The sequence below is a fragment of the Acomys russatus genome, chromosome 4 (assembly GCF_903995435.1).
Source record: "Acomys russatus chromosome 4, mAcoRus1.1, whole genome shotgun sequence".
Taxonomy (NCBI): Eukaryota; Metazoa; Chordata; class Mammalia; order Rodentia; family Muridae; genus Acomys; species Acomys russatus.
The window spans coordinates 79,790,367-79,805,636 of NC_067140.1; the positions used below are offsets into that span (position 1 = coordinate 79,790,367).

Genomic DNA, 15,270 nt, shown 5'->3' on the forward strand with positions numbered 1-15,270 from the left:
TATTTTGAGACAGGGTCTTGCTATGTAGACAAGACCGGCCATGTTTTTCTTCTGCTTCAGCCTCCTGAAACCAGGGATTAAAGAAGTGAACCATCACACTGAGCATATAACATCTTATTTTGATGTATCAAACTTCCAAAAAAGTTATCAAAATAGCAAAAATAACTCCTGCTCCCCTAGGTTAAAGAATTGTTAGCTGAGCATGGTGGTGCACACCTTTAATCCCAGCACTCAGGAGACAGAGGCAGACGGATCCCTGTGAGTTTGAGGCCAGCCTGGTCTACAGAGTGAGTCCAGGACAGCCCGGGCTACACAGAGAAACTCTTTCTCAAAAAAAAAACCAAGAAAAAAAAAAAGAAGAATTGTTTATGCTAACATTTTCTGCATCCCCTTTACTCTCTGGGTCAACGAGAACAAGCTGTAGGCTGCCTTTGCCCCTAAGTGGCTGACTATGTACTATTTCCCAACAACAACCAGACATCTAAGTCAGAAAAGTCAAGGGAGATGCTAGTGTGTAACCCACAGAGCTGCAGTTAGACCCCACCAGCTACGCCGACAGTGCCCTTCATAGCCACACACATTTCCGGGTCTAGGATCTGATGTAATATCATAGTTTGCATCTAATTGCCATGTCCACTTTGTCATCTCTAATTTGAAGTGCTTCCTCAATCTTTCTTCATCTTTGTTTCTTTTCCTTTTTTCTTTTTTTGAGAGGGGGGCGTGTTTCAAGACAGGATTTCTCTGTGTAGACCTGCCTGTCCTGGACCCACTCTGTAGAGTAGGCTCGCCTCGAACTCACAGAGATCCACCTGCCTCTGCCTCCTGGATTCTGGGATTAAAGGCGTGCACTGCCACTACCCAGCTTCTTCATCTTTCTTGCCTTGAGCGTTTTAAAAGAGCAGTAAATCAGGCAGGTATCAGTGGTGCATGCCTGTAATCCCGGCATTCAAGAGGCAGAATCTATCGCCCCTGAGACCTCCATATATAAGACAATTGAGAGGCAGGCCATGGTTGGGAGAGAGTTGGGGAGAGGGAGACTGATTACATGAGAGGGGTTGGAAGGCGGAAAGGAAAGGGAAGTGACGTAATTATGTTGTATTCGTTTATCTCTGGTTTTTCCAGACACAGTTTCTTTGTGTAGCCTTGGCTGCCTGCACTCACTATTTAGACCAGTTTGGCTTTGAACTCACAGAGATCCACCTACCTCTGCCTCCTGAGTTCTGGGATTACAGGTGTGCACCACCCTTGGCTGTAATAATATTTTAATTTATTTTTTAAAAGGCAGACACGGGAGGATTGCCACAAACTTGAGGCTAGCCTGCTCTACATAGTTTCAGACCAGCCAGGACTAAATCATGAGATTCTGCCTAAAAACAGAGCAAAAGAACATGACAGCTCACTCATAGCAATTCATAGCATAAAGCACCGACGTGGACTGTGGCTGTGTCCACTGCTGCTGTGACTGGATTCAGGCACATTCCCGAGGAGGGGTGCTGTCAGGGTGGCATATGAGGCGCTAGAACACTTGTTTTTGAGAATTATGCTTGAGTTCACATCAACAGTGTTCGCACTAAAGCTCGGGCTTTCAGACTTAATTCTCGACAATGGGGAGCATTCACAGTGATCTTGTTATTGTTTGGGGTGATTGTTGTTATTGTTGTTTGTTTAATGTTTTGTATTATATCAAACATGGCCTGTACCAGAAGTCATACACTGGTGGTCTACCGGCCAAATCTTACAAGCCACTGAGTTTCACGTGGCCTATGTAAAGTATGTACTGCCTCCCACACTGGTCCAGAGCCACTGAGTTTCACGTGGCCTATGTAACGTATGTACTGCCTCCCACACTGGTCCAGAGCCACTGAGTTTCACGTGGCCTATGTAACATATGTACTGCCTCCCACACTGGTCCAGGTTCTGGTTTGATTCTCAGATTTTTAAACCAGGTTAGTAGACATGAAGATGCAGGTTTTGGCTGAACTGGAAGTCCTTGTCAATGGCTGTCTGCCCATGAGAATGATCACTCGGGTGGCTTTGGCATTCCAAATTGTCACAGAGCCCACCATCTTGGTGACGTCACCCTAAAGCTAGCTGTCCCTGGTCATTCATACCCTACTTTGCTGCCTGATCCTGAAGTCAGCGTTAGGCTAGAAGGATGGATGGCTTAAATGCAGGCACTGGCCCCATGCCTGGAGCCTCTGCTTTAGGGCTGGCGTGAGAATGTGCATTTCAAGTGGACTTCTTTGTGACTATGATGCCGCAGGTGTGAGGAACCAACACTGTGCCATCTCAGCACCCAGGATATCTAATGCATGGCGTCATTAAAACATTTTGTGTGTCTTGGTGGTGGTGCACGCCTGTGCATCCCAGCACTCAGGAGACACAGGCTGGTGAATCTCTGAGTTCAAGACCAGCCTGGTCTACAGAGTGAGTTCCAGGAAGACCAGGGCTACACAGAGTGACCCTGTCTCAAAAAAGATGTGTGTGACTGTTTACTTTATTACTTCTCTGCCTCAAGTCCCTATCACAGGAAGCTCTCTGCACATGGAGGCTTCCCCTTCAGACACAGCTTTCTCAGAGCTGGGACACTGCCTGCAACAAGGCTGAGAGCTGAGAGACACTGGCTGAAAGGATGCTGGGAAGCATTGAGATTCCTGAGGGATTTTGGCACCCCCTGAGGAACTGCTGCTTCTGTTACCTGGGTCTGGTGAGCGGGCAGTCTGGAACCCGATCCCTCATGGTAGGCTGGGATTGCCAGTGGCCTCTCTGAGAAGCGAAGATCTTTCGGAGTTTTAGGGTCTGCTCTTTCGCCTACCTTGAGGTCTATAATTATATTAAGAATATTGTTGTGTGATTATCGTTACCATATAAAACCATGCAAATATGTCCTTATAGCTAGAAACTTCCAGTAAAGGACTACATCACATTCTTTCCCCAGCAGCAACTACCATAAAGTCACCCTCCTCAAGTCAGTGAGGTAGAACTGAGACATAAATCATTTACCCAGTCTGGGAAAATAACCTTCCCTTCCCTGGCGCTTTCTACAACATTCCATGTTGAGTTAAGAAAACAGAGCAGCCCATTTACAAAATTAGCAGGTATCATCATTTCAATAAAAACAAACAAACAAACAACAACAACAAAAAAAAACAAACAAAAAAAAAGAAAGAAAGAAAGAAAGAAAAAGAAATCTGTGGCTGCCTCTTGTTTGCATGACTATTGATTGCTTACTTGCTGAGGATTCCAGAACCTTCGCTGTCTGAATTCATATGAGACAGACTGCAAATTTTCTTAGAAGACCCAAGTCATTTTGCATTTTTAAAAAAAGAGTCAAATAAACAAAAACCCCAACACTATTACTGTTGTTAGTTGTGTTTGTGTGTGTGGGGGTGCTGCATGTATGCCATGGAGGACAGCTTCTGGGAATCGGCTGTCTCATTACACGTGGCTTCCCAGGATCAAACCCAGGCCATCAGGTTAGCAGGCGAACGCTTTTACCTGCTAGGCTATTTTGCTGCCCCCTCCCCCAGCCCAGGACATAAGAAAGCAGATTCATTCTTTGAGCATGTCCTAAACACATTCTAAGTAACCAAACCTGAATCTACATGTGACGCTGAGCCTTCCCATGCGGCCCAGCCTTTGTTTAAACTTTACCCAAACACCACCCATTCCCTAAACCCCATGACTCTTTCTTTGGTGAGGCACCCCATGGTTCCTTCAATACAATTATTCAATAAATCAAATTTATCAGACTGCTTTCTTGTCTCTCATGGTCTTAGTCTGTTAGCTAGAATAAAATAAAAATTCAAATGGTAGATCTATGCGTTTTGGCGCATGCCTTTAATCCCAGCACTTGGGAGGCAGAGGCAGGTGGATCGCTGTGAGTTCAAGGCCAGCCTGGTCTACAAATTGAGTTCAGGATGGCCAAGATAACATAGAGAAACCCTGTCTCAAAAAAAAAAAAAATCAAATGGTAGCCTGTCTTCCTGTGTTTCTTGTTTCACCCCAAGGACACAGCAAGCGTGCAGACAGCCTGCTGGCGGGCTTCCTCCATCTCTCCGGACCTGGCAGCCGCCTGAGGTGACCATTCCAGGTGGGTTTGTCGTCAGCATTCTTATACTTCTTCTTTAATTTTGGTCCAACAAACCCATTTTTCGGTTCCTAGGAATGAAGAAATTACACATCACTTGGTTACATGTACATTCCGAGTATGAAAATTAGAAGTCATGGTAGAGACAGTGTCATGGTGAGCACTTCTTACTTCTTACTTGAAAGGGATTATAGCAATTATAATAAGGTGGTGTGTCTGTTTCCTTTGGCAACCCACAGCTTTGTGCCCGGGCTGCTTGGAGAGCCGCATGGCTGGCTGGTAGGCCTTACCAGGTCAAGCAGCCAAGGTAAGCGGCATGGACAGTGCTGTTATCAGAGACAGTAATATCATAAGACTACCAGAGTCAGAGGGGAAAAATAGAGTGGGGCCAGACAAAAAACACTGCAATGGTCTACTAGCTGACTATCTCATTCCCCAAATATATACTCATCGCCTTCCCTTGCATGCCCTCAAGCTAAAAGGTATGGTAGCTCTGCTTACTGCTATCTTGGAGCTTGCAAGTTGGAAAGGCTGAAAAGAAACCAAGAAATCACAGGCTCAGGGCACTTTCCCCCAGAGAAGATGCAAATGGCTTAATCTGGAGTTATGCAGAGTTTGTAGGCAAAGCACAAAAGCTGAGTGAGCACAGTTACTGGCTCTCTGGGTGGCGGGCTAATGGCTCTGTTCATAGGTAGAGGCACTGCAGGCACCTGAACACAGGCAGTGACCGTGCTGAGTCAGAATTCTGGCCTTGGACAGACAGAGGCTCCACCAACTCTGGGAAATCAGTAGAGAGTCTTCACAGTGGTTGCTATTGACCTTAGCCATCAGGATCTGACTGTGAGTAGAAGTGTTGTAATGAAAGGCAGGATGTGCCCATTGAGCAAAAAAGAATGAAAAATACAGCACCAATCTGAAAATTCTTTGGTTTCATTACTTGCCTGCTTTGAAAACCCCGTGAGAGCATCTTCAACAGTGTCTTCAGAAAAGACCATCTTCGGTGGTTCATAGTCTACCTGAAACACCTTTGTTACAATCCCACTCTGTCTGCAGTCTCTGAAAATCATAATTTAAAAAGAAGAGAGTGTATTATACAAACACTCAAGGGAGGGGTGGCTAGCGGCTAGGACGATGCTGAAGTTCCTTAATGTAGCCACTAAATGTTAGATTTTAGGCCGGAAAATTAAAACACACTTTCAGCTAAGGAGGTTTAGGGGGTGATGGTTTGGGGTGGTGTCAGCCTTCAGCAGTGGCTGGTATTCTAGACCCTGTTCCAGCCCAGTGTGTTCACAGCGCCCCAGGCCAGTGTGCAGCACTTCCACTCACCCTGCCTGAGCTCAGGGTACTGGCCTCAGCTCCAAGGAGCTCAAGCCCATGGGAGTGGTCTGCATTTCCTGAATCCTCATTCTAGGTCTGCTCTGGACCTTCAGAAACAGTCCTGAAAACCTAGCATAGAGGGTCCTGTCTGTAAACCCAGCGAGTTCAAGACCAGCCAGGGCTATCTAGAAAGACCCTATCTCATAAACAAACACAATTTCCAGAGTCATACACACACCCTCTGCTTTCCCTTCCTGTCAGTCCTGTATGGCCTGGAGAAGGTCTCCTACAATCCAATGGTAAAGGAAACACAGCAGGGACTGGAAAGACCACTCAGTGGTCCAAATGACCAACCACCCATATGGTGGGTCTGTAATCCCAGCCCCAGGGGATCTGATGCCCTCCTCTGGCCTCCAGGGGCACTGAATGCATGTGGTAAACAGGTAGGCAAACATTCATACACACAAAATTTTAAAAAAGTATTTAAAAATAAACAAACATAATCTATACTACAAGGGTACAGACAGCAGATAGTTTATGAATAAAACGCCAATGAAAAGCTGATTGAAGCCAAGCGTGGGGGCACACGTCTTTAATCCCAGCACTTGGGAGGCCAAGGCAGGAGGATCTCTATGAGTTCTAGGCCAGCATGGTCTACAAAGCAAGTTCAGGACAGCCAAGGCTATACAGAGAAACCCTGTCTCGAAAAACCAAACCAAACCAAACCAAAACAAAACAAAAACAAAAAAAAAAAAAAAAAAAAAAGAAAACCCAAAAAAAAAAAACCCAAAACAAACACACACAGTTGTTTTTAAAATGGACCTGCTATGAAGCATCTTCTTTGTAATTATCTCTTGTCTTTTTTTCTGAGACCAGAATTGTGGGCAGGCAGCTGTTTACTTGACACTTATCATGAAATACATGGTATTTATATCCAAAATGTGCATAAGTATTTATATTTAAAATGTTCAATGACCTCATTCTTGAGTTCTTTTAAAAAATAAAGTAGTTTTCATTTCTATTATTGCCATTTTAATAATATGCCAATTTAATAATACAAGGTTTGCGTGGGTGGACACCCAGCACTTGCACTCCTTGGGCCTCTAGCATGGGTCTGACTGCTGCTGGGGTCCTACTTTGGTTCCCTATTGCTGTGATAAAACTCTAAGACCAAACAGCTTGGGGGAGGAGCAAGTTTATTTGGCTGACAGCTTACAACCATCACTGAGGGAATCTAGGGCAGGAGCTCAAGGCAGGAACTGAGCAAAGACTGGAGGGATGCTGCCCTCTAGATTGCTTCCCATGGCATGCTCACCCACCTTCTTATACAAGCCAGGACCACCTGCTGAGGAGCGACACCACCCACAGGGGGCTACGCTCTCGCCAGTGACAAAGGAAATGTCCCACAGACTCGCCTAAGGTCAATATGATGGAGGCATTTTCACACACACACACACACACACACACACACACACACACACACACACACACACAAACTAATCAGCACAAATGATTACATAAGGTTTGTGCCAGTCCATACTCCTCACTTAAGATTCTTGGGTCTCCAGTATTTAGTGCTGTGCGTTTGCTGCTGTCTGCTTACCTGAAGGGCTGTTCTCATCTGAGTGGATTGAGCTTTACTGTGAGCAGTACAGTCGATACAGATGTGAAATACAGCAACACAGTTACTACTAAACGCAATGAAGCAGTTTACGCACAAAACAATGCCTGTTATTAGTTGCTCAGAGGAGGATGAAAAAGTCAGATCTAGAAGAAATCCTTTAAAAAAATGAGACCCCTCTAACATAAATATCTAAAGTGTAAATTAAAATGCTATTGCATTCTCTCTAGTCTTGCTAATTTCGTAAACATTCACTCAAAAACAAAGTCCCCACCCAGCCGGGCATGGTGGCACACGCCTTTAATCCCAGCACTCAGGAGGCAGAGGCAGGTGGATCACTGTGAGTTCGAGGCCAGCCTGGTCTACAAAGCGAGTCCAGGATGGCCAAGGCTACACAGAGAGACCCTGTCTCGAAAAAACAAACAAACAAACAAAAACAAAACAAAGTCTCCATTTCCACAGTGTGTCCTTACCCCATTGTCATTGGGTCATCTGTATCTACTGCTGCACAGCAAACTGCTCAGAAGCAAGCACCTTAAAACCCAATCCCCACATGAACTGGCCTTAGTGGGGTGGCTCTCAGGGGAACTTTTTCATGTGGTACCATTGGGTATTAGGGTTGGGTGACTTCTGTCACAAGTGCTGGCTCTTGGGCCAATCAGAATCAATCTCTTTCCCTTCCTCCACTCTCTCATATTTTACATTCCCAAGAACATTATTTTACATTAACCAAGGGGTCTGATTTCTCCACATATCAATGACATCGAATACTGTCAACTTGTTGGCCACCTGATTGCACTTGATCATGTTTTCTGTAGATATTTGCTCGAGTGTTCCCACATGTGTTAGGATATAGGTTGAATACTATGACCAGACCAAAATAGTAACAACTGAAAAAAAAAAAAAAAGCACTGGGTGTGTTGGCGCACTCAGGAAGCAGAGGCAAGCTTCTCTACGTGAGTTCAATGCCAGCCTGGTCTACAAAGCTAGTTCCAGCACAGCCAAGGCTACACAGAGAAACCTTGTCTCAGAAAGAAAACAAACAAAACAGAAGCAACATGTGTAAGCAGTCCAGAGATGGCGTGCTGGTTTGAGTGAGACTAGTCCCCAGATTTGGTCACGAGGGAGTAGTACAGTCAGTAAAGATGAGGTGGCATGGCCTTGCTGGAGGGAGAGCGTCACTGGGGGGTGGACCCTGAACCAAGCCGAGAGTCTCTCTGCTTACACATCAGGATATAGTTTCCAGCCTCTGCATCAGTGTCTGCCTGTGTGCTGCTGTGCTTCCCACCATGATGATAATGGACTAAACTTCTGAAACTGCACGTCAGCTCCCAGTTAAATGCCTTCTTTGATAAGTGTTGCCATGGTCACAGATCAGGCAAACAGTATAGAGCAGAGGTGCTGCAATGTCTCATGATGACAGCTGAGAGGATCTAGACTCACATGAGAAACAAGCCTCTGGGCATGCCTGTAGGAGACTTCCTATATTGGGTTAATTGAGATAAGACCCACCCTGGGTGCGGGCTGGGGTCCTTCACTTCAATAAAGAAAGCAGTGAGCTCAGCGGCAGCATCCCCAAGCCCCTGCCACCCTGCCTCCTGACTGCAGATGCAGTGTGATCTGTGTAACAATCCTGTCACCATGAATTCCCTTCCCTGATGGGCCATACCCTCAACTGTGAGCCACAACAAACCCTTCGTTCCTTGTGTTGGGCTTGTCAAGTATTTTATCACAGCACTAAGAAAGGGAACTAACAGAGGCGATGTCAGGGCAGCCCTCCACTCCTTGTCCCATCATCCCCAGCACACTGCACTTGTGCTCATGATCAACATGGCTGACATCCACTTTCCAGATGGTGGAACGCTGTATTTTAGAAGATAGAAAAAAATCTCAGAAATACCAAATCCATCTAAATAACCCTCTGAGCATCAATGTGAACATAACAACACACTCGGCTTTCTGTTTAGTGAACACCTCCATGTTCATGCCTGGAGGGACTCACATACTTAAACACAAGATCAAAGCTGCAGACTCTGACTGAATGCACGGTTATGGGATCTTCCCATGAGCTACTCCACTCACGGCAGCTGTCCCTATTGGGTCTCTAAGGTTCCTGCAGGGGCATTCACACCGCACGCTGAGGCCACACTGGTTCTCAGCTATTTGTTCCAATCCTTTAAGGCCCAGGTTATCTCCATGCGAAGGCATTTGTACACAGACTCTATTTAGCCTTTAACAGCCCACAGACCAGCTTAAGCTGCATGATAGGCAAAAAGATTTCAACCCCAAAATATCACACACACACACACACACACACACACACACACACACACACACACACCAGAATAAAAGGAATTGGGTTTGAGATTAGCGTTACAAATCTTACTCAGAGCCTAAGGTGCATTTGAACCACACATACACTTCTCCTAGGGCTCCGAACAGTGGCCTTAAATATGTGTGTACCAACATAAATTATACCCAGTATAAATGCCATCTCTGGGTATCCTGTCAGCGAACCACCAGGGTTAAAGAGCTGGGTGTGGCACGGTTCATAACATGTCTCCCTAGCATGTGCAAGGCCCTGAGCTCAGTCTTCAGCAGCACAAAACAGGATTTTCTGAATGACTGTAGGGAAATTACAAAGCTGGGTCAATAGGAACTCACAATCTGGGTTGGGTTGCATTTTCTCAGCCTATTGACAACAATTAAAATTTGAGGTGTGGTGGCACACGCCTTCAATCCCAGCACTTGGAGGCAGAGGCAGGCGGATCACTGTGAGTTCGAGGCCAGCCTGGTCTACAAAATGAGTCTAGGACAGCCAAGGCTACACAGAGAAACCCTGTCTCAAAAAACCAAAACCAAAAAAGAAGAAAAAAAAATTGAGGCTTAATAATTCTTTTCATAGGGGCTGCCCCCTGCATTATGAAATGGCAAACTGCAGCTCAACCCATTACACACTAGATGCTAACAGAAAATACTCCTACTAGCAACCAAAATGTTGCTTTGCACGTATAGGCATGTGGTATATGTACATGTTTATGTGGTGTGTCCGTGTGTGGATGTGGGGGTTCATGTGTGTGGAAGATGGAGATGGGGGTCAGGTATCTTCTTTTATCACTCTCCAGTTCACTTATTTTATTTATTTGTGTGTGTAAAATGCATATATCATGGGGGTGGGGGACAATGGGCCACAGCATGCATGAAGAGGTCAAGGACAATTTTTAGAGGTTGGTTCTCTCTCTTCACCTTGTTCTGAGGAAGGGTGGCTCCTGTTATTTCTGAGCTACGTGGCCCAGCCTACTTGGCCTGCAAGCTTCTGGCCAGTCCACCTGTCTGCCTTCCATCTTCCTGGAGGAGTACTGGGGTTACAGTATAACATGGCATTCAGCTTTTGGAGATTGAACAAGATCATCACAATTGGGCATCTTTATCCATTGAGTCATCTTACCAAACTCTCCAATTTGTTTGTTTGTTAATAGTTTTCTGAGACACAGTTTCCCTATGGAACCCTGGCTGTCCTGGAACTCATTCTGTAGACCAGGCTGCCCCCAAACTTAAGAGATTCACCTACAGTTGCCCCCCAAGTGCTGGGATTAAAGGTATGAGCCACTGATCCTGGCCTCCAGGGTTCACCTATTCAGCTGTGTGGCCGGTGAACTCCAGGGTCTGGCTGTGTCTACTGCCACTTACAGCTGGCTTTCAAGTGGGTATGAGGGATCCAGACTCGGGTTCTCATGTTTGTACAGCTGTCATTTTACCAGCCGAGCCATCATCCCAGTCCCCTGGAAGGCTTTCTAACATTACCAAATATGTCATGGGAGAAAAATTATTCCCAGAGAACCTTGAATTTTGGACCATAAAAGAATTACTCACATTTTATTCACCCAGGCACAAACTCTTGAAGTGTAAGAGTTGAGTCAGCTCTGAAATTCTAGTAACTCAGAAATGAGGACTAACACATAAAGAAAACAGAAGGCAGAAGGCCACCCAATTAAGGTCACATTGACTAAATGATTAAAATCTTCAACTCTGTGGTGATGATTGGATTGAGGAAGGCCTAAAGGATCTGTAAGACACCCTTTGGGGTGCCTGCATGTCTTGACTTGATCTAGATCATCCCTTGACAACTTCATAATATGATGGCATTATTGGAAAACAGGGAGAGGCAGGAGACTCCTCTGAAGGAAGCAGGTCACCAGGAGGCACGTCCACAGGAGCCTGCCTGCCTTGCCCTGGCCCCTTCCTGCACTCCCACAGTCTTTTTCTTTGCTTCCTAGTGGCCACAGCATGACTGTCTCTCTCCTACTGCTCCCTTCCCACCTGGATGGGCTCACATTTCTGAAACTAGGAGTCAAAATAAGTCTTCCTTTTTCAATTATTCTCAGGCATTTTGGTCATAGTAACACAAATATAGCTATTATACTTTCCAAGTCCTGTGTTCTTTCTAGAGAACACTTCTCCCAGACTTTTCTCCTGCCTTTGCTGTCCGAGGACATGGCATTCAGACCTCTCCACTGCACTGCCACCTGAACAGGGTCTCTATACAACAAGCTTGAATCATGGCCTCTAGCTAGGAAGTAGGTATTTTAAGGCCGTGTGTGTGTGGTGTGTGTGTGTGTGTGTGTATTTTTCAAGGAGCTACAAATGAGATATGCTGGTAGCCTACTTATGTTTGTTTTATCAACTCTGGTTGTAAAACTTGGGGGTTCTTCATGAGTCTACTGAAGAAAATAATTATTCTCAGAGGAATCTGGGACCCCAAACTACTTACTCATTTGCTCTGAAAGCTCACTGTGGAACTGAATAGCAAGTTCTGAGATGAAGCATTCTGTCTTGGAGGGGAGCTTGTTGAGACTTGGGAGGCTCTAAAGGAGGTGAAACATTCCATTCTGCAGGGCAGCTGCTAAAACTCCAAAGGTAAACAATTCAGTAGCTTTAGAAATCCCCCAAATGAACTAGACTTAGTGGGCCCTCCTTCCCCAAGCTTACATAAGAAGTAAGGACTCCTGAGAGATACTCTCAGACAAGCAGAGCTGTCGAAAAGAAACACCAACCAGCTAAACCACAAGGAAGAGGCAGAGGCCAGCGGAGCTGCCTGGAAGAGGCCCTTTCTGACTCTGACACGTCAAGCTGCCAGCAGGTTGGCTGTAAAGTGGACTGCAGGGATCCACCTTTTGTGGGCTGGAACCCACCGTGCTGTGGTGAGCTTTTGGAGCTGCAGCCATCTTTGAGTCATTTCTGGGTTTTGTTTTGTTTTTTTGAGAATGGGTTTCTCTGTGTAGCCCTGACTGTCCTGGACTTGCTTTGTAGCGCAGCCTGGCCTCAAACTCACACTGATGGCTTCTGCACCTCCACACCTGCTGTCATTTCTGTTCTATAAGTACCCTCCCTGTGTCATTCTTGAGAGCAACCCAATAAATCCTACTTTTTCACCAAGTTGGTCTTTGCCAGCAGCTATCCTTTGGTCTGTGTTTTGTTCCCCATCTGGGGTGAACAGATGCTTTTTCACATGTACTAGTTTGTCACAAAACATCATCTGTAGTTCAAGACATTTTTGTTCCTGATTGACTTAATATATTGTGACCCCTATGTAAGGTCAGTGGTAGAGAAGGGAAACTACACAACCACTGCTAACACATGACAAAACGTGTTGGTGACACAAGACGCTGTTGACCCCAAGAAGGCTTTTAAAGAAGCAGAGGGTGAGAGGACACCAGGGTTAGACTGTCAGTGTGGGCCACCAGCCTTTGAAACATCCTTCCCTTCCCAGCATGGCCCCAACTTCTCTCCCCTTCCCAGCCAACTGTGTTCTTTCCATACTCTGATGTGAATTTCATCCCTGTCTCTCTCTCTCTCTCTCTCTCTCTCTCTCTCTCTCTCTCTCTCTCTCTCTCTCTCACACACACACACAAGTAAATGTAAAAAAATTATCAATAAGAAAATAATTAAGAGCTAGGCATGATGCCAAGAGGTGGTGGCGCTCGCCTTTAATCCCACCACTCGGGAGGCAGAGGCAGAGCGGATCGCTGTGAGTTCAAGGCCAGCCTGGTCTACAAACTGAGTCCAGGACAGCCAAGACTACACAGAGAAACCCTGTCTCAAAAAACAAACAAAGAAAAAAGGAAAAGAATCACGGCTGGGCATGGTGGTGGTGGTGGTGTACACCTTAGTCCCAGCACTCAGGAGGCAGAAGCAGGTGGATCTCTGTGAGTTTGAGGCTAGCCTAATCTACAGAGCAAGTTCCAGTAGAGCCAAGGTTACACAGAGAAATACTGCCTCAAAAAAACAAAACCGTAAATAAATAAATAACATGTAAATAATATTCTTAAGAAAGAAAATGAGAGTAGGAAAAAGAAAATTTAGGAAAAAGTGGCTAATGGCCCCCAAGTTGAAATGGAACTTGGAGCAAGTTAAAATGAACTTAGACTATCAATGAAGTCAACACAAAATGAAAGAGTGACGTCACATTCCAGTGAATAAAAGAACCATCCACTAAACCTTCCTCAGAGCCAAAGGAAGCTCTTTAGAAAGCTCTTCCTCCCCAGAATCCCAATGTGGAATTTGAAATTAAAATATTATTAATATATTCAACATTTATTAAGCTTTATACTTATGATTTGTGAACTTTATGCCTTAATAAAATGCAAATAATATAAGCTAAAATTAGCATGACTTTTTCATTAATGGCCTTTTTCCCCCTTTTTTGAGACAGAGTTTCTCTGTGTAACCTTGGCTGTTTTGGACTCGCTTTGTAGACCAGGCTGGCCTCGAACTCGCAGAGATCCACCTGCCTCTGCCTCTCTGAGTGCTGGGATTACAGGCATGTGCCACCACCCCTGGCATTAATGGCTTTCTAACACACTGATTCTCCCAATAATAAATGAATAAAATGAGAACAAAATGTATGTGGATATGATAGCACATTCCTTTAATCTCAGGACTCAGGAGGCAGAAGCAGGTGGATCTCTGAGTTCAAGGCCAGCCTGGTCTAAAGAGGGAGCTCCAAGATAGCCAACCACATAACATATTATAGATATAAATCAGTATTTGTTTGCCTACCATGCTCTTAACTTACTTAGAAACAGCAACAGCTTTAACTTGTATTTTTCCATCAGGCAGAGTAATAGGTTTTATATACTTAAATGTGTTATTTTCACCAGAACCAATTTTCTTTAGGTAGTCAGGTTTGCTGCCATCCAGGGTGTAATATATGTTGACATCTGGGGTATCTGAAAAATCCAGAACACGGTAACATAACCAACACTGAAATAAGAAGCCCCTGTACACCTGAAGTCTGGTAAGAACATACACACACAGAGTGAGTGAATAACGATTCTATTGTTTACACTGACACAGTCCTCTGCATGAGTTAGCTCACTTCATTTATTCATTTCTGTTACTGTTTGAGGTATGTCCTCATGTGTTCTCACTTTATAGCTCCTGAGAGAGTAACAAACTTGACAAATAACATACAATTTCCAGCACTCCCATAGTTGCTCACAACAGTCTGTAGCTCCAGTAGCGAGGTACACAATGCCCTCTTCTGGCTTCAGTAGATACCAGGCAGGTATGTGGTACACAGGCATGCATGTAGGCAGAACACCCATACATATAAAATAAAATAAAAATTATTCTTGAAAGAAAATGGGAGTAGAAAAAAGATTTAGGAAAAGGAAAGTGATTAATGGCCTTCTAGTTGAAATGGCAGTGGCTTTGAACATCTTAAAATACACAGGACTTATTGGCCTACATGTTTATGACACGTGGTTTGCCTTCGGCTAGGTGAGTACAAAGCCCATACTCCTGACCACTGCGCTCTCTGTCTTTTCAGTACGTATTAATACAGATAAAATAAGGGTCAGCTTTAAGATAGTACAAACTGCATAGAAAGCAACACTACTTTTTTGGAGCCTTTCTTAAGAATTATTTTATTATATTTTATTCAGTCTCAGTAAATGATTCCTATACTTCTTGAAAACATTTAACTGTAATTAACAGATGTAATTTAAAATTAAAATGGTTAAAAATGGCTGTAAAATGGGGCAGCCTTCATACCAGATACCCATGGTATATCAGGTATCTTTGAAAATCTCTTGTATCTGTGTAAACATACGGTTTATATTTTATTTTCCCTTCTCTTTGCACATGAATTCTATGTCCTATCTCACATTTCTTTCTTTATAGAACATACATTTGAAGGGACACAAACATTAAACAGCCAATCAAATTTATTTTATCAGAC

The 15,270-nt window shown here is 44.6% G+C and overlaps 1 protein-coding gene across 1 annotated transcript in view; it reads right to left on the reverse strand.

The window, feature by feature from the left end:
* The window catches only part of Dzank1 (double zinc ribbon and ankyrin repeat domains 1), a 43,716-nt gene that overhangs the window by 24,997 nt on the left and 3,449 nt on the right, over window positions 1-15,270 (reverse strand). The window contains exons 3-6 of the mRNA XM_051144770.1: window positions 14,104-14,257; window positions 5,032-5,146; window positions 4,065-4,161; window positions 2,699-2,823 (exon numbers count right to left, since the gene is read on the reverse strand). Coding sequence (XP_051000727.1) covers window positions 2,699-2,823; window positions 4,065-4,161; window positions 5,032-5,146; window positions 14,104-14,257 — 491 coding nt within the window. The remainder of the gene's footprint in view (window positions 1-2,698; window positions 2,824-4,064; window positions 4,162-5,031; window positions 5,147-14,103; window positions 14,258-15,270) is intronic.